The 24,129-nt window shown below is 39.7% G+C and overlaps 2 protein-coding genes across 17 annotated transcripts in view; one reads left to right on the top strand and one right to left on the bottom strand.

Annotated features, from left to right (window-relative positions):
• The window catches only part of epb41l4b (erythrocyte membrane protein band 4.1 like 4B), a 30,929-nt gene extending 27,191 nt beyond the window's left edge, over positions 1-3,738 (top strand). For all 7 annotated transcript variants that reach the window (XM_028470357.1, XM_028470358.1, XM_028470360.1 and 4 more), the window contains one exon: positions 2,425-3,738. In XM_028470357.1, coding sequence (XP_028326158.1) covers positions 2,425-2,488 — 64 coding nt within the window. In that variant the 3' untranslated portion in view covers positions 2,489-3,738. The remainder of the gene's footprint in view (positions 1-2,424) is intronic.
• Positions 3,739-6,058: 2,320 nt separating this feature from the next.
• Positions 6,059-22,922, bottom strand: esrp1 (epithelial splicing regulatory protein 1). 10 transcript variants are annotated; one of them, XM_028469980.1, is made up of 16 exons: positions 22,534-22,922; positions 22,055-22,216; positions 21,579-21,695; positions 21,081-21,192; positions 20,570-20,695; positions 18,480-18,534; positions 18,283-18,393; positions 18,062-18,194; positions 17,896-17,956; positions 15,448-15,767; positions 14,644-14,868; positions 14,068-14,308; positions 11,744-11,927; positions 9,261-9,402; positions 8,688-8,777; positions 6,059-7,277 (listed from the first exon to the last, which is right to left on the bottom strand). In XM_028469980.1, exons 1-16 carry the CDS (start codon positions 22,663-22,665, stop codon positions 7,146-7,148), a joined length of 2,343 nt encoding a protein of 780 aa, XP_028325781.1. In that variant the 5' UTR covers positions 22,666-22,922; the 3' UTR covers positions 6,059-7,145. The 10 variants fall into 10 exon arrangements, with proteins under 10 accessions (XP_028325781.1, XP_028325779.1, XP_028325783.1 ...); XM_028469978.1 differs by having other exon boundaries at positions 14,056-14,308; XM_028469982.1 differs by having other exon boundaries at positions 14,056-14,308; positions 17,914-17,956; positions 22,534-22,921.
• Positions 22,923-24,129: the final 1,207 nt, after the last annotated feature.

Genomic DNA, 24,129 nt, shown 5'->3' on the forward strand with positions numbered 1-24,129 from the left:
GGTGGTCCGTGCGTGTTTGTTTGATGAGATAGCTTTAGATAGACATAGTTCCTACAATTTTATTAAATTATTATTATTTTTTTAATTTCTTTATTTAAGTAGGGACAGTACATATTAATGAACATTCAAAAAAATGTAAATATGCCAGATTATAGCCAACAGTTAATTTCCGCCCGCCAATTTTGTTTGGCATTTCATGCTTAGATGCATAGACAAATTAATATGAAGACGCTTCTGGGAAGGATACATACAGTATGTTAACAATGGGCAGCGATGATCACTCAAAAGTTAAAGTCGTACAAGGAATAGCAAGGGAGGGATCCCTATACGCTCGTGACGGACGACCTTGTGAATGATGCAGAATGCCTACCAGCTCTCACGTACTTTGACATCGTGAACTATCATATAAATGCTAAGAGTGCGTATACGTTTGAACAATTCAAGGCATATAAATCAATGGAAGCCATTAATCAGCTGTGTTGTGGATGGGTGCGTGATGTACAAAGTATGACCGCGGACTCCAATGTGTTGGTGATAGCAAAGGTATGTCAATCTTGTTTCAATACGAGAAACTATGTACAGTATGTACATTAACAAATGTAGCTCTCATGTGTTCCCTCAATCAATATTCTGTAGTTTAATATTTACATTGGAGTCTTACACATTTTTACACGTGCAAAAATCTAAACAATGGGCTTAATTAAAGAATACATTTTTAAGAATGCAAACTATTTTACCTGTAATGAAGTGATCTGAGCAGATCTTAGAGTATTTAGTAGGTGTATCCTTTCTGTTGATATTGGCTAACCATAGTCAACGACGTTCCTTGCTGAGCGATTTACTGAAATCACCTTCATGTTCTCGGATCTTTGGGATGGAGTAGAATCCTAACTTATGAGTCCCAGCTCTGTTAGCACACCCACGTACCCAACACGAAATAACCATTTACGTAATGAAATTTGCTGCAAATATGACTAGTGCATATCAGTGTCCGTAACCGTAACCTACTTTTGCCCAAAAAAATGGCGGACACAACCACAAACCGGACGTGATGACGTCACACGGGAAATACCAATAGATAATATTATCGCACAACCGAAATTATCTGCTGACAGTTGCAATACAATTTTATATCGGTCGACATCTGCATTTTTGCCACCGACAGGCCTATTAAAAAATTAATATGTGCTGTTGGACGCTCTGTGGGTTAGTGGTTTGCACGTCCGCTTCACCGCTCACCAGGTCCTGGGTTTTAGCCCTGGGGTGGACAAATGGGTCCTTTCTGTGTGGAGTTTGCATGTTCTCCCCGTGCTGCATGGGTTTCCACCGAGTGCTACAGCTTCCTCCCACAATCCAAATGCATGACTTGGATTGTGGGGTGATTGAAGACTCTAAATTGCCCATGGGTGTGAGTGGTTGTCTGTGTCTGTGTTGTCCTGTGATGGACTGGCGCCTTGTCCAGGGTGTAACCCCCACCTTGCGCCAGTGTGAGCCGGAGATAGGCACCGGCAGACCCCCACGACCCGGAACAAGCGGGTTTGAAAATGAATGGTTACGGTTACAGACAATGATACGTGCTGTTGTTTAAGAAAACAGAAAATTTTCTTTTTTCATTACTAAAGTCGAGCAAGTTTTCTTATTTTGCACAGATAAGTGTGGAATACATCCAGTGGGGGCATCGCATTAACAGTAGGCTTAACGGTTAACCTTTCATTTTCAATGGTGAGATTTGTGGCCATACCAACCTGTCATTGCCCGATCACGTTAGATCTTGGAAGCTAAGCAGTTAGCTGGTTTGTAGGTGGATGGGAGACCACTGAGAATTCCAGGTACCACAGTGGCTGGCAGTCGCTCCAGTGGTATCTGTCATTGTGTCCTTGGGCAAGACACTTCCCCCACATTGCCTAGTATGAATGTAGAGCATGAGTGAGCGTTAGTGGTGGTCGGAGGGACCGATGGCGCACTATGGCAGCCTCGCTTCTGTCGGTCTGCCCCAGGGCAGCTGTGGCTACAATAGCTTACCACCACTAAGTGTGGAGTGAAAGAATAATCCCTTGATTCTGTAAAGCGTCTATGAGTGTCCAAAAAAGCGCTATATAAAAATGTATTATTATTATATATCTTGGCCTGGTCACTCTTGTAAAAGAGGTTTTTAAATCTCAATGAGTTTTTTTTACCTGGTTAAATAAAGGATATTGATATACAATGTGACCTCAAGTTAATTGAAGGGGGAGTGGTCTATTAGAAATTTATTGTTGGACAATATTGGCGTATTGAAAAAAGCTGTCCCTGATTTAAAAAACGCCAAGAGAAGCATGCTAAATAGCCTCAAGCGTTCTTTGAATCAAGATTGCTTGGATAAAATGTTTGAGGTTACAATTAAACAAAAATAAAAATGCCTATTTTCTGTTTTTGTGTCTGTAGCGGAGAAGAAATAAGGGTGGACAGAGAAAAGATCCTCAGAGCTCTCCTAATGACCGAACTCTGAGACCTTGACCAGTGACCACAGTGACATCATTGTCGGAAGATGTTTTGAAAAAAAAAATTGTATATTTTCATGCATATCTAACAGTTATATGTATATATTTGCATAAAGCTGATTGTTATATTTGCTTAAAGGCTATTTTAGAGAGGCAACACTTTGTAATCGGTAAAAAAAAAAAAGAACTCTCAAAGGCTTTACAGAGAAAATGCAGATACATCTGGTTCTGCCTGCATGATTATTGTGTTCATGTAAAGGACTGTCCAGTTTCCTTTGGGCATATTTTAATGTGATCATCACTGTGTTTAAGTTTAAATGCTCAAACTGTGTTTCAGACAGAGACTGTTTAAGCCCTCCAGGCATAAGGAATGTTAAAATTCACTTCCTGTTTAAATCACTTCTAAACGAAATACACCTTTAACTAATACAGTGTATTAATCTATCATTTTTACAACCAGAACCAATCATTTTTGGTGTTGTTTTTTGACATCCTCATGATCGTGACTTGAAAAACAGTGAAGCTGCAGTCTCACCTTTTCCACTAGAAGGAGACAAATACAGGCATGACTCAGATGTCAGGATGGATTTTGTCCTACAGGTTGATGAGGAGACCGTTGATAAATATTTGATTTTCATGCCAATGCCAATCTCATGACAAATGTTTATGATTATCCATAAGCCATCAATAAGGATGAACCTTTCAAACAGTATTTGATCCTTTTGTCACCGTCACCTTTGAAGGCAGTGTGTATATTGCCTCTGTCTACATTGACATGTCTTGCCCTTGGCTGGTTCTTAATAAAAGCCGCATCATCACTTTGACAACTTCCAGGCTGTATCTTTGCTCTTTACTTTGACGTGGGGAATGTGGATCAGGCCTCGCCCTGCTCGCCCTTTTCATTGCACTGCTCACCCACCCTTTGAGGGAATGTTGTCTAAAAGAATGATACCAACTGAACCACCTCTCCACCATTCAGGTGCAACCAAGTGAGTCAGTCAGATATAATTGCATCTTTGTGCTGTCCTCCACTGAATATTTCACATTAGATAATTCATCTTCAAGGCAATATGAGAAGCTTGAATAGAGAAATGTTCTGCAACTGTTTGTGCCAGAGACCTTCAAAACACTTTGCATTATGTTGCTAACGTGTGCATATAAAGGAGGACTAAATGAAAACTGCCGGAGCTTTGAGAGCAGATGTACTTTATTTTTTACTGCTTAAAATTGTTTTGTGTTGTGTGGGAAAAGTGACCCTCCAGAGACTCAACAATCTTTCTGATGCTGAATTAGCATGAGTTTTAATGCAAATGTTGTATATATTTATATCCTCAGTGTGGTTTAATCAGACATCCAATCTGAAATCGACTCGGTGAGACGTTATTTCATCCATCCACCTTCTAGCGTATTCTGATGATGGTCACAGTGTACAATAGGAAAGCCAATAACACCCTAGACAGGTCCAACAGGCAACAGATAGACAGGAATTACCGGTAATCTTACAGTTCAATTTAAGAAAACATACAAACCAAGGAGTGGTTTTTAACAGTTTGACACTGTTATTTCCTCAAATACCATACGCAGGTTAAAAAAACACAACCAAATAATTGACCATCAACTCTATAACAGGATAAATGTGCAGCAGCTTTTTTTTTCCTGAAGTTTTGAAGTTTCTCAAGTTTTCTGTCATTCAAATCAAAACGATTCAAACCATTGTGAGATATTTATTTTTAGGCAGTGGCTATCCGTACGGTTGCCGTATCAATACACCGACAATCTATCCGTATGCAGTGCCTCTCATTGGCCAGTTTAGGTCACGTGATAGGTCAGTCATTGGCCAGTTTAGGTCACGTGACTAAGAATAAACCTAACCCTAACCCTAAAAATGATAGCGATATAGGGTTATAATCTAACCCTAACCCTAAGACGCTACGTAAGTGTACTTCGGTAAACGTACCAATAGCACCGGGGGTTGTCCGCACGGCAACCGTATGAATTGACACTTTCTTTATTTTATTTGTGTATTTTTTTAATGTTAGTCTCTGGTAGGCCCTGATACTAGCTGTTGATCAGGGAATCTCAAGATCAGGGAATTGAGCAGAGCAGAGCTCGACTGCCCTGTGATATATGGATAAATCCCGTTTGTAGTAGCCTGTCCTTTGTATGGTGTAAGAAGGAGGGCCCCGCCATGAAGATAACTGTTCATGCTTTCTTTTGAACAGAGAGACACATATACAGTAGTTAGATGCAAACACAGACAGAGATACACAGAGAGACACAGACATAGGATTCTTCTGCTAGCCCCCCGTGTGTGTATTTTACTTGTTACTGTAACTAGAATAAACTATATTGAAATTAGGAGTGTGACGATATCTCGATTCGGCGATTTACAGTATCGTGATATTTTTTCGCACGATCGATTATTAATATACTCGCGCTAAGTATTGATTTTTTAAAACATTTTTTTTTTTAAAACCTTTTCTGCTTTTTCACTAAAATGTGCAGGAAGGTCTTCACAGAAATTATGTCACTGTTATTTTGTTTAGTGGAACATTGCACTATACTGGTGTCACTGGTAAGAAAGACCCTATTTTTTGTTTACAGAAAGCACTATTGGAGATACTTATTCATTTACATTGGTATGTTAACACTTATTTACAGAAATGTTGCACTAAAATAGTGTCACTGTTCATAGGACACTTCTCAATTTATTGTCTTTCAGAGATATAAAATAAAAATTGTATTTTTTCCACTTAATCTTTTTTTTTGTCATAGATTATCCTAGATTGATTTCTGACCATCGATAATCGCAGTATCGTTATATCGTGAGATAATCGTTATCGTGAGCTTTTGTATCGCGTATCGTGAGGTACCCAGAGGTTCCCACCCCTAATTGAAAAACTTACACCATAAATATTTAAAGTTCTGCTCAGCTTCAACAAGCTCTTCCTTCACCAGTTATTAGAAAACAAATGTTTCACTAGCGATTGAAACAACGTCTACGCTGCATGGCCACAATAACTTTGCTCAACAGACAATAGCGCAGTTGGTAAAGTGATTAAGGGTTATTACAGATAATGAGGGCATTGGAGGCTGAGTTTCACAGTAGCTAATAGTATAGTGGGAGTGTGTTTAAAAGGACTCTCGTAGGCTTGGGTGCACAAGATTGTGTTACACAATGACAAAACCTGCCTCCAGGAGGTTAGAGCTGGTTTTGTCTTCCCACTCTCTTTTCCCCCCATTTCCAGCTCTGCACTGTTCTTCAGTTCTCCACTTCAAACTCAAACTTTCTTCCCTCAAATAATATCAGAGTAACAATGGTGCCTGTTTTGTAGCGTATGTGTCTGTGTGTGTGAAAGAGAAAGACACGAAATGCAGGGGTAGTCACCGAGGACACAGTGAGGGAGTTCCCACAGTTTTGCCTTGAGCCACATCCTGTCATCTTTCAGCCCCACCTGCGTGTTTGTGCTCCCTCTCTCCTAAACCCTCCTGAAGTGCACGCTGTGCGATTCACCCACAACGAGGCCACGTTAAATACTAAGGAGACAAACAGTGAAATCAAACAGCTGGAGGCCGTCAAACATCCATTTGTGTGTTTATTGCATTTTCAGTCCAGCTGCAGCAGGACATTGACATAGAGCAGAGTCCTGATGTACAGGACACGTGTACAGAAACATGGAGCACAAAAGTCAAGTTTCTGGGAAACAAATGAGAAATTGTTTTTACAATTTATGTTACAAGTCATGTTTTTCATACATTTGCTTCCTTTAAAGAATGATGAAAATGGGTCAGAGTATGTCTAAACTGTATTATTTGCAATCAGAGTAAATGACTGACTTGGTTTCTGTAATGATGTAATAAAATCAGTTATTAACCTGACATAACCGAACCTGATAGCTTGCGTCCTGGAACTTGTAGTTTTGTGGTTATGTTACAGATAGCTAGCCTTGCCCTTTGATAGGAAGGACTGATCTAATACACAAAGCAAAAACACTACACGGACGCATCCCATGAAAAAAATGCATCCACTTGAACAGAAAAGGGGTTAAAGACAAGTGAAATGTCACATTTTAATAAGTGGAGCCTGTGGCAAAAGCTCCATGTGTAACACATGTTAACATACTGCTATCATAATTCATCAGTAGTTTATTGATTAGCAGTGCATTTATATTTTGGCATTATGTAAACATCTTAACAGTGTACTAACTTCTTCATGCACTAAAGCTTTCAATACAATCACGTAGTATAAAATAAAATGTAATTAAACGTGTCAACACAGGCATGCATAATACTCACACAGGTACAGTACACACAAACGCACACTCGCTCACATTCACTCTTCACAGAAAAGCTTAAGGAAAGGGTTTTACTTTACAACTGCTACTTGTTTTTCTTCTTTAGTTTGGCTTGCAAATACAGTGGTTATAGCATCATGACAGGTTAGAAAACAAATCTCTATAAAGTTTTTTTTAAAATACACATTGTGCAATATGAGAAAAAAAAATGCTATTTTTTTGGCTAAGGCCACAATAAATTTGGTAGAAAATGCAACAATTTATGTTTTCTAAAGATATAAATAACACATCTAAAAGATTTTTTGTTTAAACTTTAAAAAGTCTTTGACTTATAGTATATTGTCACATGACCTTGAGTTTGTTTGAGGCCCTACAGCAGGGCGAGATCCAGGTACTGACCCGGCTTGTTCACAAGAGCTGGGAGAGTCATGAGAGGAGCGTCGCCGGCGCTAGACTGACCAATCAGATTGCTGCTGAGGAGAGCGATGGACTCTGCTGGAGCCTGAAGAGGAGGGGGGGGGGTCAAAAAGGGAGGGGGGGGGGACAGGAAGGAGAAAATTAACCTGATGGAAAAGTAAGACAAAAGGAGTCCTTAAACCCTCAACAGATGTTCCCATCACCCTCTGAACCGCCTCAGGCCTGCACACACTTATCACCTGTTACTACACTGCACTTATTATCCATGGGATAAAACCCAGGCCCTCAACACAAGCTTTTCATTTCATTTTTAAGTGGCTGCTACAGATTTTTCATCATCTCATATTGAAAAAGCTTAACTACTCTTTCAACTAAAATATCAATATTTCTCACCCTGTCAGTAGACTTTTGTTTATTATAAAAGACAAGTGATGTAGACCTATTCAGGGTTCTTTTATTTGAGACAGACACTGCATTAAGAGTGCTCTTATAGCTTCTAATGTGTGATTTATTTGATCAATGTTAATGGAGGAAGAGTGAATCATTCTGTCCTACAGCAGTACAATACAGATTGATGCACATTATCCTTTGAGTTTACATTATAACAGATCAGAGTCCTTTCAATTTTCAAAAGGAAGATTGAAACTAAAATCTAATGCCGTCTAACTATTTTAACATAACCCTTATGGAGCTTGAGGCAATCAAATTTGACATATTTGATTAAATGGAATACAAATCAATATTTCCTGATTTTACATTATTTTTTAAATGAAATAGTGTATATGGTAAATTCCCTTTGAAACGTACAGAATTTAAGGTTTACAGATACTTAAAAATGCATGCGTTAGATATGAAACAATTGACCTCATCAACCCCGATTAAATACATCCTGTTTGTGGGTACAACTTCCTGTGCTGATAAACAGAGCAAATATGAAAATAATGGAATGGCTAAATTTGCATTTCTGCACACACAGATCACTAACTTCCCCTTCAAGTCGTTCACATCAAAAACCCTAAATGTACTTGTCTAATCTGTATTTACAAAGTTGTAAGAATACAAATATGATTTTTTTTTTACATTTATTTTAGAATTGCCTTTATTATAGATTTGTCTGTTGCTCATGCTAACTTCTTCTATCAAACGGGAAGTTGTGCCCAAAAATCATTCGTACATAAATGCAAGAATAAAGAGTGGAGGAATGAAGAACAATCAAAGCTGTAGAACTCTTGTTTAACAGGAAATAAAAGAGGAATGATGGATATTGTGATTTAATGATTCATCATATTGCAAAACCAAACCACCAAGTCAGCTGAGAAGTCCCAGGGAATTCCTCATTCTACTGCTCAAAGAAAGTGAAAGACCCATTCACACACAGAAAGTCAGTCTGTGAACAACTTCCAGAGCTACAACTGCAGTCCGACAGTAAGCCCCCTTCACTGATACCTCAGCCAATCCTTACCTGCCACCTGCCTCAGACACTTTAAATACACACCCATTCTTTGGGCTGCGTAAGCAACGTCCTGGCTGGGTCGTGAGCATGCATGGGCCCGTGGGCGTGCACGAGGGCATCCTCGGGAGAGTACTGTGGTTAGGGGAGGGGGGGGGAGGTCAGGTATCACAGACACAGGGGGCTGAGACATGTTCGGCCACAAACACCAACTTAAATAACATGCGGGCCATGAAAACGCAAGCCGACACCTGAGATTTAAAGATAAAAAACAAATAAACATATTGACTGAGCTGCTTTACAGATGGAAAATTCAACACCGACATTTATCTCATAGCATAAAGTCTTCTCTGTGTTTATGCTTCCAGAGATACTTGAGTTTGTCCAGTTCAAGTTGGAGCAAGCAAAGAAGTGTGTGTGAGAGAGCAGGGAGAGTAGACAGGATAAACTAGTTTGATAGCCTCGGGGTAACCAGAGTGGATGCCTGGCAATACACACCCATCAGAGAAAGATTTGAATACAATACTGAGAAAAAATTTAAACTCCAAAGTAACAGATTATCTTCAGGTATAATAACAACATAAACAAGACTTTGGTCGGTCTGACATGGGCTCTTACCTGGTATCCCTGCATAGCATTTATAATCTCCTTGACTCCATTGCTGTTATAGGTCAGACTTGGCATGCGCACCAAACCTGCTGGCGAGGTGAGGGATGAGGGGGAGGGGAAGAACCCAAGGGTGGTGGGCGAACCAGGTGGACTGTGGACATTGAAGAAGTAAAAAAAAGTGTGAAAAACAGAAATTCTGAGACTAAAAAGTATTAAAAGTGTTACTCTGCCACAGCACAAGACTGTTTCAAAGGCTGGGATCAACTGTGGGCGTTGTCTTCAAGTGACATATTTTCTTAATGACACAGAGTGGAGTGGGAAGAAACAGAGGCCGCTTGATGTTTACCAAGTTCCCTGATAACATAGCACTGAGTTATTAACCAGCCCCGCCCCACCCATTCTACATGGAGACACATTTTACCACAGACAAAGGCTTTCTCACTTAGCAGGACAACTTTAAAAAGACCCCAACACATAATCAGACAAAGAAACATTCATTTCATACATAAAACGTCCACCATTCCCAACTTCTTTCTTCTTCTTTACCATTAAAAACTGTCTCATATATATATATAAAACAAAAACACCAAATACTTAAAAAATATAGATTTTTAAAGTATCACTAACAAGTATTATTTTAAAAGGCCATTTCAAATTATAATTGTTTCATTGAGCAATAGGCATGAGTTTTAATATGCATCAGTTCACTCGTGATTATTACCGATCGCCCTGCAGGCACAATGCTCCAAAATGCAAATGATACCAGTTACATGTCACTCAGAAGTTTACAGCTCACAATAAATACTGACATCTGAGCTTTCTCAAATTCCATTTAAGCGCTTAGCACAGCAGCACTACTGATTAGACTTTGATTGACCACCTTTACATAAAAACTTCTCACAACATATCATGGGAATCTTAAATAGTTAACAGCATTATTTCAATATAAAGCCTGATTTTCTTTTGTCCTTTCCCCAGTCTCTAAACTCCACCTATTAGAAATAGATTAACAGACTTTGAGCTCCCTTCATTGTCCAAACGATCTAAGATTGTGATAAACTCAACCTGTTCTTTGAATCATCTGTCATTGTGGGTTATAAGGAGCCCCTTTCTACATTAGGCCCATATATTTCATCCATTTTAATCTTTTATTCTAGCATGTGGCTATAAAACCTTTATTGTAGAAGTCTTGAATAGATGCTGACTCACCACATAATTACAGCCCTTTTTTAAACCTTGCTTTCTCATCAGAGATGTTTGTGAAAGTGCTCTCAAAGCTGCTCATCCACTTTTTAAACTACAAATGATCTCTTTTAGCCTCTTCAATCTGCTTTTAGGGCGAATCATTCCACAGAGACAGCACGGACGACTTGTTGTAAAATGTTGATTCTGATCGTGCTTCCGTCAAGACTTGACTATTATTTCTGCATCTCAGGCAATGTGCTGGTGTGATTAAAGTCTGTTTTATCAGATGGATCTCAATGTGTTTTCTTTAATGATGTTCTGTCTGACCCTTGTGCATGGAGATCCACAGGGGTCTGTATTGGGTCCCCTGCTTTTCTTCCTCTACCTTACAGCACTTAGTCAGATATTATGTTCTTTTAAAATTGGTTTCCACTGCAACATAGATGATTATAATAATATATGCCGGAAAGCTTTGAAAAGGGGTGTGACTTGTGCAAACTTAAGGTCCGTCTTTCAGCTGTTACGAGCTGGTTTTCTGTTCCTTTATTTTGCTAAGACTGAGATGATGCTCATTAGACCTCAGAAATTGCATTACTTATTTTGACAATGTTACTTTGTCTCTGGATGACTATGTTCTATATTGCGGCGATAATGAAAAACATTGGTGTAATATTTGACCTTTCAGCTTGACAAGGACATTAAGGGGGTGATGAGTGTCCTTTTCTCATCTCAGAAAGACTGCTGAAATCAGATCATTCCTGTCTTTCAAGGATGCAGAAGTGCTCATCCATGACTTTATAACATCTCACTTGGACTATTGCAATGTCCTTCTATCAGATTTGCCTAAGAAAAGGTTTAGGAGTCCTGGAGATGGTGCAGAACACTGCTGCTGGTATTCTATAGCGGGGAAATGTGCGGGGCTTTCTTCATGGGCTTCCTTGTCAGGTTCGAGCTAACTTCATAGTGCATGGAAAAATGTAAATAACATTGTACCTTATTTTTAAATTACATTGTTAACATGTATTCACCTTCTTGTGCTAAACTATGGGACAGCCTTCCTCCAGATATTAGGCAGGAATGCTTTGTAAATTAATTAAAGCTAAAGACACACTTTTTTACTTTTAGTTATGTCATAAGTTTTTGGTTTGTGTCTTAATTTAATGTCTGCAGTTATTTTCTCTTTTTGCAGGTGTGTTAAACCTTGCTTCTCTGCTCCTAAAAGTTGGCATATTTTTGGTTCACAATCCAAAAATTGTTGAATATCACCAACAGATTTTGTAATTGCTGTGGGAAAGACAACACAACACTACCTGGGGTAGTAGGCCGCGTAGTTCATGTACAGCTGAGCAGATGCAGGGTAGTAGGCGTGTCCTGGAGGCAGAGGACGAGGGGCCAGCATCATCGGCCCAATGGGTGGATAGAGAGCAGCAGCAGCCTCTGGGGTGAGGACAGGTTGAGCAGGGGTGAAAGAGTACGAGGGTGGAGATAAACCTGAAGAGAACAGAAGAGAGCAAGAGACAAAGTATATACACCTACATTAACAACAGTAAAAGCACATCAAACTGACATTTCTGAGCCTGGTCATTGTTTGTTTTAGAGAAAGGAGCTCATGCAAACTGGCAAACAATGACCATCAACACCTGTACAAAGTCTAACACCTGTCTGTGTGTATTTTACAGGAACTCTGGATCATGTGTACTACACAGTTTCCCTTTTTAAGCTCCATCACTAACAGTCGACCATTTCAGATTTGTTAATAAGCTACAGCACATCAGCAGCGGGAAATGAAACTGCTTACATCATCAGCCATAACATTAGGACTGATTAAGGATGAACAACTGCTATCACAGCTAGGTTTGGTGAGAATATTTTGACTTTCTTTGTCCTCAATTTTGACTCGTTAGAAGCAGGAAACGTATCTATAGAACTGTAGAGATCTGAGCAAGTTCAACACCAGCCACTGACTGGGATTATTGGTTCCTAGAGTTTCCAAAACTCCAGCTCTTGTCAAATGATCCTGCTGTGCGTTTGACAATATCAAACCAAAAGAAAGGAAAACCAGCAGCAGTTTTGATGAGCAGAGAAGGCGAACCTGATCATAAGTTTAAGTCTAACCGCAGCAGCTTGAGTTCTTGAGAAAGTTCATTCTGATAGAAAGTTGTCAGAACACGTAGTGCATCAAAGTTTGTGGTGTCGCTCTGCACAGCCACAGATCTGAAAAGCCAATGTTGTGCAATACCATCATCAGGAATAAACATAGGAAATAGATGTGGCCACTAGAGCCAGTATGACACTAGAGGAGGCCAAAGACCATCAACTTTTGAAACTAATTTCTGTTTTGCAGCTCGCAAAACCCATAATTAGCTGATTCTATAACAGTGCTACCTATAGGCAGAAAAAGCTTGGTTGCTATTCTCAAAACTTTGGGCAATCCTAGTTGCCAAAGAGGATCAAGTAGCCTTTCATTGGTGACTCCAACATACAATGTTTCCATTTAACAGAGAGCTCTGAATCCACAGCTTCAATTTGTGTCTTTTCGAGAATCTATAGGCTACACAAGACAAACAAGTCTGATCTATGAAGCCCCCATTTGACATTTTAGAGGACATAAATAATCTGCTGCTTCATTAAAAACACCACAGAATATTTTTTAAAAATGAATAAAGTCTAAAACTCGAGATGTCAGCTAATTTTGCAGCAAATTGGAGACCTAACAGTACAACAACCTTTGTTGTTGCTGTTGTTTTTTGAAATGTACATCTTGCACAGTATCTGAATATTTTTGGAAATCTGTCCTTTTATTTTAATCTTTTATATTCTGTACATATTTTAAAATATTTCTACTGTTAGTTTAAACGATGGCTCAGAGAGAAACGTTTTTTCGATTTTTCTGTATGTCCAGCACATATTGAAAAGTTGACAATAAAGATGACTTTGACTTTTGACATAATATTAAGCAATTGTTAACCAATGTACTTTAAAAAAAAAGTTAAATGCATTGTCTTCAAAACATACTAGCAGAGAAGTGGAATACAAAAACACATCTACGCACCAGCGTTTAGCTTTGCCCACCTTACCAACTGATTGGACAAGCACAGGAGACACACACACCAGAGGTGCGCCGAACTGCTTGAGGTTAAATCCCACAACCCTAGCTAACCATCTGATCAGATTAAAAAAGCTGTAAGCCATTTCAATAATAGAAAATAGTTCATTCAGACTCCGGCTGTCTTGCTTACACTTTTCCAACCCTTTCAGATGTTTAGGAATCACTTGAGTAGTATTAAGATTAGGAATGAGTTACACACATGCCACTGAAGAAATTGACTACAGGGTTCGATCAGTGAACAGGTGAAAAATGAAGGAATAGGTGACATGTAAAGTTTCTCATGGCATGCAGTCTGATTATTTATTTACACTAAATTACAAAAGGCTACCAAACTCCCACACATGGACACAAATTCCCCACACAGTTTTAAATCCTTGCAGTTCAACCACAGGTCCCCCCTCTTTCTATCAAGGTTTCTAGATTGGAGAAAATACCAGCAAATCTGCCCCCATGGCCGGAGCCCACCTACCCGGCAGTCCCGAAGCAAACCCAGCTCCCAGCAGCACTTACGTCTGGACTTACATGGCGGCGGGCTGAGCCCAGTCCCATTCCTGCTTCGTGTGTGTGTGTGTGTATGCATGTGTGACAGCGAGCCTCCCATCAGCACCAGGCTCATTTCCTCAGCACTGCATGGAAACACCTCCACGTAGCGGCTGTTGGCTCCTCGCTGACTGGACATCATGTGCTTGTGAAGGCGCTGTGAGGCCAGCAGAGCCCGCTCTGCTGAGGTCATTTGGATAAAGCAGTCACCAGAAGGACGACCCTTTGAGGAAAAAAAAAGTTTGTTATCACAGGGTAACATGGACTGGAATGCTTGTTCATGTGGATCTTGTTGGGTTCTTTTTCTTACTATGGACTTTATATTTTGTTAGGCGCACTGAGATGACTTTGTTGTCATTTGCGCTATATAAATAAAGTTGAGTTGAGTAACAAAGGTCAAGATGTCTGTGAAGGTACTCAGTCATAAAAGTCATGACGATTGTTTGTTGGACATCTCTAATGGCAACCCCACCCGCGTTTAGTCTCTCTTACAAACTAAGTTCATCAGAATTACTTTGTGTTCAGTCAATAAAAATGTCTGCATTATTGCTCATATACCTGCTGATTGAGCACCATGTGCACACCATGCGGTTGGACGTCTTGTGTAAACTCTCCCAGGAACGTGAGGATGTCTTCGATGCTTGCCGTGTAAGGCAGCCCCCTCAGCCTCAGGCAATTTCTCATCCCTCCAGGAGGGGGCAGGAGAGACATGGTGGGTAGCATTGTCACCAGAGGAGCCGGAGCCACAGAGATCAGAGGGGCCGACGAGTACCTGTTCAACACCTAAAACACACACCCACAGGGTCGGATGACATTACCGGCTAAAGTCAAGAAAACCTCTCCACCACTAAATAAATACACACTAAACGTATTCATAACACCAGCAATACATTAACAGGGCACACATTATTACCAGTATTTAAATCTAAATCAGATACTATGACAAACTTCTGTAATTTGGAATGCACGCTGCATCAAAGCGTAACGCAATGTTGGACAGGAGCTCGCTTGTTGCCAATAGGATATTAGTATGTTTACATTTCTGGAGAGGACCAATAAACCTTTCCCGTCATACAGAGACTCTTCACGGATACGTACAGTATATGGGTTGTAAACCAATGAGACGTTAAAGATAAGACTAATAACTCACTGGATCCACAAGAGTCATTACCTTTTACAGATAACTATACATTCTCATTTTCTGAATCCAAATCCAAAGAGTCAAGTTATTACAAATGAAAATAAAAAGAAAACGATATTTCCTACATTGCAAAAAAATGGACTATACCTAAAGTCATTTTGTACAACTAGATAACATGCAACATATTGTATCTACAACAAGGTAAACCCACTCTGACATACCTGTTGAACCTCTGCTGCGGTACTTTTAAATAGCTCAATGTATCTCTTTCCCAGGATTTCCTTGTGTTTCCTCAAAGCGGACTGAGCATGTTCCTCACTGGCGAACAAAACAAACGCATCACCAGTTGGACGCCCATCCGGGTACCGAACAAAGAGGATGCCATCTTTGCCTCCGCTCACTGGGCACATCTCCTTAAGGCCGTCGGCTGGCGAGAAAAACGTGAGCACCTGCTCGTGTGTGGCGGTGAACGGCAGACCTCGCATCCGCACGATGATCTGATCCTCGCGGGACAGAAACACTGCCACCTCATTGGAGGTACCTGAGGCAAAGGAGAAAAAACACAAAACTTTTCAGGATGAATATTTAGTTTAAAGATGAGTTTCTTCCTTTAACTACTAGTATACACTAATGAGAAATACCACAATCACACTGCGCAATATTGTGTAATGGACAGCATACATTGTGAACTATAAGCATCCAAAGTTCAGAACTAGCTTCAGTAGCTAATCTATTAGATCAAACCACGATGTTGTCAAATATGTTAAGGTTTCATTTATTCAGACAAGGTTTTTCAGGATTTTTTTTTATTATCTCCTGACATGTTTTGACTGTCAACTGCCAGTCTTCCTCAGCGGTGATATACCTTGATGTGTCCCTCCCTACGAGTTCCCTCATGAGGAAAGCATCAAAACATTTTCTGATGGCTTTAATGTGACCTTATTAGTTCTTTCTGGGGCGTGAAATTCCCTGAAAAACCTTGTCTGAATAAACAAAACTGTAACATATATTTAAAAAAAAAAAAAGAAGACAAAATGAACTTACTGGAATCATGATGTTGTCACCCTAACATGCTGAGGAATCACAAGTAAAAGCTCAAAATAGCTCAAAAAAATGACTTGGGCACTTTTGTTATTAAGGTGATGCTTTACCTTTCTCCCAAAATGCACTATGATACCACACACATTCGGCATTAGCAACAGTTTTGGAGAAGCTCTGACACCAAACGGTGTTATGATGAATAAATAATCAGGACTATTTATTTCCCCTGTCATGGCTTATAAGGTGTACTTCACTTTAGGTGAGTCGATGAGGATTGAAGGTCAGATACATGCTAAAAAAACATATTAATTCTCAGTTGACTTTAGGAGTGAATGTCAATCGTGCATTTGTGCGTTACTCCTGCAAGGGACTGACAAACCATTCAGGGTGCAGTCTGTCTTTGAGTCTGAGTAAACTGTCTCTATGATGTTGAAACTTTCACAGCTGGAGAACATGAACGGATGTTTGTGAGTGATATAGTCTATTTCATGGAGTTTCTCTTCAACATTCTGAAATATTAGATTATTTCTGGTGCTTGGCTCTTGTTGCTCAAGTAAAATCATTTTTTAAAAAAAGGCACATTCAGTGAGGCAATGACTTGCTCACCGATGAAAGCTTTACTGCCCTCACTAATGTTAATGTAACTTAAAGAAATGTCACTGAATGGCAAAGCTGACTCATTGCTGTTCTTTTCTTTTTCTTTTTTTTCGAAAATTAGGATTTTAGCATTCAGAGTTGATAAGTGGGCTGGAAAGTAACAAATGGACAAAGAAAGGTTTGCTTTTTTACTGCTGTTAAATTTATTCAGATGCTTGTCAATGAACAATAACTAATGCACAAAGGCCATGAGTGGAGAATTCTGTCTTTATGACTAGAGTCCATTTTGTGTTTTAAAGGGGTTATCTGTAATGCTGAGGCTAACACTGTCAGGTTTCCCTTAACCGTGTGAAATTATTTGACCCCACCAACATTAAAAATCCTGTCTGTAAGGATAATGAAAGAGTTTTAACATCACGCACTGCCTGCAAACTTTGATGAAGTAAATATGGATGGTATGCATGTCGGCCCATGTGTATCATTTTTGCAGCAATTGCGTAATTGAGCCGTTGCCAATGTTTATGTGTGTTTCTTGTTGGACCTGCCACCACTGCCATTTTTGACATTTGTTTAAATTTAGTGACATAAATAAAGTAAAGTAAAATGCCATTCAGACAGAAGATACTTCAAAAAACATCTAAAGTATTTCCAATTAAAGATGAGAAACCATTTTGTTATTAAAAAACAGATAACCTTTCTAAAAACCTTTGACCGACTAGTGACGAGTCCAGGATGTTCCCTGGCAACTAAAACCCCTCATCAGAATAAATGTAAATACCAGAGCAATAGATGGGAATTTATTGGACTCTCTTTCTCTGAACCGGCTTTATCCTGTACAGTGTCTGACAAATCTGCAAGATTGTATCTCAGTAAACATCTATTAAAAGACCAAGTACACCCTGGAGTACAGGAGGACAGTCTGTTTCAGGCTTACCGACTGTAAAGTGCTAAATATCCCCAATCTTTACAAATGTGTAACAATGCAATAACACATTGTACCTGTTGCTATGAAACTACTTCTGTTTACTTGCATGTTTGTGTCTTCTTACCGCCGGCTATCTTCAAAAAGTCCTCTCCTGTTGCTTTATAGACCTGCCAGTTAGTGAGAAAAAACTGAATGGCACAACTGGTGTAGCTACAAAGAAAGATACTGTAATATTATACAAATGATGTACACTACTGGTTAGGCACAGTTACCTCTATGTATCTGTTGCCCATATGGTGCTTATGTCTTTGCAGTGCCAGGTCTCTGTGTTCTTCACTGACGAACCGGACAAGTGCCTCTCCGTTTCTTCTGCCCTGAGCATTGAGACACAGTGCAGCTCCACCTCTATAAAACACACGGACAGGTAAAGCCCTCCACCGCGTGGTGAATCATCACAATCGATTAAAAACAAAGTCTTCTATACACAACATACTTGGCAATGTTTAGGCCTCTAAAGAATCGGGCGATGTCTTGGTCGGAGGACTGCCATGGCAACCCTCTGGCTCTGATCACTGTGTTGTCGCACACCTTCTCCATCTTGCTGCTGCACACACACACACACAACAATACACAAAATTATCACCAGACAGTGAAGCATAAAGAGGTTCACCTTGAAATGAAGTTTCTCACCATGTACCGCTCTCGAACTTTTCTAGTACTCTCTCTGGCTTTGTGAATATGTGGCCTGTGGTGGGAACAAAATGAGGTGGGTTAATAAAGTTTTACATAATCACTAATGTGAGTTAATAACAATACAGTAGGTGTAAATGTGTGGGGGATTTTTTTTCCAAAAGATCATGATGAAATGCGCAACCGGGGTCCAATCTGGATTAAACTCAGTGGGTTTAATCACCCAAAGATGGGTTGAATTTCATACAGATTAGTCAATTACAAACAGAGATGAACATTTATTGATCGAGGGATGGTTTTTTATTAAAAAACTGATCCAGAATTAGTATATTGAACTGGACGCCCTCCAACATTTAATGGAATCTTCCATGTTGTAACAAGGTTCTTCTTTTTTTGAAATTCCATTAGGTACTTTTCACGTAAATAAATAAACAGCAGTGAAAATTTTACCTCCTTAGCAGACGTAATAAGATACTACTTTTAACCTCACAGGACTGATAAAATAGACAATTCAAAAACAAAACTGTGCAATACAGTTATCTGTATAGGAATCTTAAACATAGCTTTTCCTCTTAAAATCTATTTATATCTGCACCTTGTTTTTTTTTTTTTTAAATACTCCTTACTTTATGTAAATACTTACTGCTGTTTTTTTATCCTGCAATACGAGCCAATGCAACAAAATTTCATTCTTATCTGTACTGTAAAGATTTAATGACAATAAAGAAAGTCTAAGTCTAAGTCTACTTTTAAACAAAACCAACACATCAGTTTGTGACCAAGAGAAAACTTTTCTTCTCTTATTTAAACATGAATTTTTCTCCCAAATTGTAATTGTTCTATTGTTACTCAATTTATCAGGTCATGAACTATTTTGTCTAACAAACAAGGCGGTCACTTTTTCCTTTTCCATCTATATTCTATACTTGCTAATCCTGCTAAACCTAAATCATCTTGTAGAGATTAAAAGGCACCTTAGTGTTCTTCAGGCTTGTCTACTGTCATGCCCTGCTCATTGAGTGACCTGCTTAGAACATAAAAAGCTGCAATGTGTCCTAAGGACTTTTGCAAGATTGCTGATCTTGCAAAAGTCACATCTATTTTCCATTTTTTCCCAATGGCCTTGCACGACCCATAGAATCCATTGCTTTTATCACCCACTATTGCTGCCATGGCAACACCCTGTACTAAAGGACCTCCTTGAACCCAATATATCCGACCAAGCCGTCGGCTCTGAAAGCTTCAGCCTCCTCAGAATTAGATGGACGACCAGGACTTCTGCACGGCTGCCTCTCATCTATCTAACTTCGTCAATGAAAGGAGACTTTTGCCTTTATTTGTGCCCCATTATGTTGAATTTAATCTGTTATATTAATGTTATTACCTCCGCCAAGGAGGTTATGTTTTTGACGGCGTTATTTAAGTTATTCGTATTTGAACAGTCTAACTAAAAAAATGAATGAATACATTTTTTGTTAAGCGCATTGAGATGACTGTGTTGTAATTTGCGCTATATGAATTTAGTTGAACTGAATTGAATTGAATTTGATGCAACTTTCATTTGGATCTGGATCAGGGATTTTTTTTGTGATTTCTTTAAATCAATAAATCCCTATGTTCAGCTGTTTGAGCTGGTTCAACAACACATCCTGCTGGTGACTTTGTGCATTCCCTGCTCCAGCCATAAGTTCCATTTTACTTTCTGTTTTGTGGTCTAGTGCAGCCACGTGCTAGAGCCTTTAGAGTGTGAATGATCATAGTGCTTTGATTAGCCAATATATTTGTCGCTTGGCGGAGGTTTTACACTCTGAGTGCCTTGTTTACTATTGTTATCAGTTTTATAAGTTGCCTGCTATTATCGCTATGAGGCGGCAATTCTATGCACTGTGCCATTGACTAGCCATACTTTATATATATATATATATTTAAAATGGTAATAAAGGCTCATCAACCAACAGATATAATGACTACGTTTCCTCAACAGAAGTCTGCATTATTGTTCGTTTTATAAAGAGGTGTCAGGAAGATCATATGGATGCTTCTAAAGGCTCGCAATCTGCTTTTCATTATAAACTGATAATTATACTTACACATTGGCTCAGAAAGTAGTGCAAGGACAATGCTGCTCATTAGCTGGACCTGCTGCACAGCTACCTTTGGAGGCATTATGGCTGAGGGATCCCACAACATGGGGACATCCACAGATATACTGAGAGCTGAGGAGGGACAGTTAAGAAAGGCCAACAGTGAAGTCAGAAAAACAAAACCAAGCGTTGTTACACGTGTATAACCAAGGTGGGATGTGAAATGAAGACGTTTATCTCCAAATGAGAGGCTCACAGAGTTTTCCTGCTGCAGTGGGTGTGTGGGGTTTGCACTGTTGGCTAAACACACACACTCTTTCACCAGGTCTTAGCGAGGTGCTGCTATTCTTTCCTTATTTGCGTTTCAAAACGTATCACCCTGCAGCCACCACCCCAGGACTGGTAAACATTTAATGTCAATCTGGACCATTTTTGACAGTGGTATTCAAACAAACAATAGTGTCAGAAAACTAAAAAAGCAAACAATGAACATAACTTGAAACACAGTGAAGGATACACTCCGCCATGACGTACACATTAAAAGCTTTGAGGTCAGGTGTAGGAAAGTGCTTCGTGAACTCCTTCCGCAGGTCAAAAAAAGAGTAGAAACAGTCTGGGACCAGGATGTTCTGCAGGGGGAGGAAATCAAATGTGAAGGAGAGGCTCATCTCCAGCTGTGGTTTGATTGCTCTCATATACTCATGTTTGCTCAGGCTAGCAGAGCCTGCTCTCTACTGACACATGTCTTAACACAGCTCTAAGAACATGTGGGTGTACCTCTTCTGCTTCATCGCGTGGCAAAGTTTTATGTGCATGGGCGTGTGTCAGTAAACAGGTTTGCACATCTTCGCTCTCACCCTCGCTCCTACATTTCAACTTTCGTCATAACATCTCAAAGTGGGCTAGAAGCACAGTGCTGGCACAGCACATCTCCATGTGAGCACTGACGCTTTGTGCAGTCGGTGAGCTAACATCCGCCCTGGCTGCAAGGCGTTCACCCTCCCTGCTCGCTCACCTTGCTCGCGGCCTCCGGGTGAATCACTTGACGGATGTGAAGTTGCCCGTCCGTACACAAACACACTGACGTGCCTGCGCCCATGCTGTTCACCTGGTTAGTCAGCTGTAGATGAAACTACAAAAGACACAAGTCAAACTTTCAGAGCTCATTTGAGCAAAAATGATATTCTTAAGTGCACTGTAAAGATTTCAGAATGAGAATGAGAAAGCACAGTTTAAAATAAAAACAGTACAAGGAATTTAACTTGGTAGTTGGTGCAACGAACAAAAAAAAAAAGAGCAAAAAACCAAAAACAAACCAGAAACAACAACAATAATAATAAATAAATATACAAGTGCTGCAGGTAACATTGCCTTTATAAAGGTGGTGATGGGGGTGGGTCAGTGGGGGCCCAGGGCTGTGATAGTAGGCCTTTATAGAAATAGTGATAGATAGTCATTATATCTTTAGTGACTTTGAAGAGAGATGTTTACCATATTTAGGGCCGACTCTAAACTTGTGGCTGTAGAGATGCAGTCGGCCCCGGATCCGCTCTCCTCTTCCACACTCTCCTCCTCCTCCACATCCTCCTCCTCCTCTTTTTCTGTTAGCTCTGAAGGGTCAGGCCTAATGAGGAGCTCATTCACCTGGCCCAACTGGTTCAGAGAGAAAGGAATGAGTAGAACACATAGTTAGACTCATGGGACAAGAAAATTACCTGGTAAACATCATTTTATTTACAAAATGGGTCACCCTAATGATAGAAAATAAAAACAGGAGCTTATTATTATGTGATAACACAACAAGTTTCAATTAAGTATTCCACACTTTGTGTTACTTCAGTTCAGAAAATATGTTTTCAAAGCACATCAAAGTCAAAAGATCAACTTGTTTGGTTTTAGTTGGAGTTTCTTCAACTACAGTAACATATTTGAAAGAACAATGATAGTCAAGTGATTATTTTTCCTCCTACCTGTTGGTTTGTTAAGTCCACCAGCTGCCAAACTATCCGAACCAGCTCCTTCTCGTCAGAACCCAGCAGCTCACCGCTGGCGCCAGATGTGGCGGTGAAAAGCACCACCAGGTAGTCTACCTGCGCCGTCATCTGCGCTCCAGCTCAGCCAGCAAAAAAAAAAAAAAAAACGCGCACAAAACTGAGACAATAAGGGGATCAAACTAAAGGCCCGAGACCCCACACGGGTTTCAAGTAGGACGGGGAGGTAGAAACACCGTCACGTAAACACCTGAGCGCCAAGGAGAGCCGCGTAAATCCCAGGTTCGGTGGTTTTTTTTTGTTTTTTTTTTTTACGAAGAGCCTCCCGCAGTCACCATCGCGGAGTAATGGCTGCACAGCTCTCTGCTTTTGTAGGAGTCTACCTGTGGGACCACGTGACTACTACCTGCTCCATCCCTCTCTCAGGTGGAACCACACACAACGACGTGGCAAACACATGCACCACTCACACAGTTTGACACTAGTAATTAATTTCATACTAAAATAGCTTGTTTAGGTTTAAATATGTAGAGTAAAAGTAGAATAATTCTTGTTTCTTGTCTCTATTAGCCCTTTATTTATTTATTTAAACAGTCATGTTTATTTTTCAATATATTTATTCTGGATTTATATGTATTTGATTTTTATTTTTTAATTTTTTTTTTTTTTTTATCCCTGATTCATTTTTTAATCAAGTGGAAGGTTGAATGTGTTTACCTCCCCCACCCCCCATCTGGCTGGCTGTTTGGAGCACCACCACACACAATTTTAGAATTTTTTAGTCACACTCAACAGTTAAAAATGACCCAAAAGAAAACCAACAACAACAACAACCAAAAAATGCCCAGACCATTAGATTAGACTTGTGTTTTCATAACAACAAAGATTAGAAGAAAAAAAAAGATCACACATCATAATTGACATATCCGATTCCTCTCCCAGGGGAGGCATAGCCACTCTACATGCATTACAAGTCACATTTTCTTACAAATCATCCAAGAAAGTGAAAGTGTGTTCTGTTGTCATAACAACACTGCTTGCCATTGGACAGTATAATGAATTAGATAAGCAACAACAACAACAACAACAAAACAAGTTGAAAATGCCTATATGCCACAGATTTATAATATTTAATCCTTAAAAGTAATGTAAAGTAACAATATAACCACCTTGTAATAACTGCTTCAGTCATTTTAGATGTTCAAAACAGTAATTTTTGACTACAATTTTGTCAGTTAGCAAAGCTACCTGGCTTCTTTCTAAAAATAATTCATCCAGCTTTGTAGTCAGATGAGTCTCAAAAGGATAGGAGTTACATTGTTAGTCACACCCATTCGCACGCACCTTAGGCAACAAAGCTTGCCACTGCCAGGTGCATGTTGGGAGTGTGTAAAGAAAGACTCAATAATATATGTTGAACTGGCTTCCTAATTGAAGGTCGACCCCAATGTACCTTTTCCATTTTCTTGGCAGTTGTGGTCTAAAGGTTTGAGATGTGGACTTGAGACTCAGGGTCAGGGGTCACCTGTTCAAATCATATGGTACAGATAGGGCCTGCAAACGGGAGGGGAAAAA

This window comes from Gouania willdenowi, chromosome 16, assembly GCF_900634775.1.
Source record: "Gouania willdenowi chromosome 16, fGouWil2.1, whole genome shotgun sequence".
NCBI lineage: Eukaryota > Metazoa > Chordata > Actinopteri > Blenniiformes > Gobiesocidae > Gouania > Gouania willdenowi.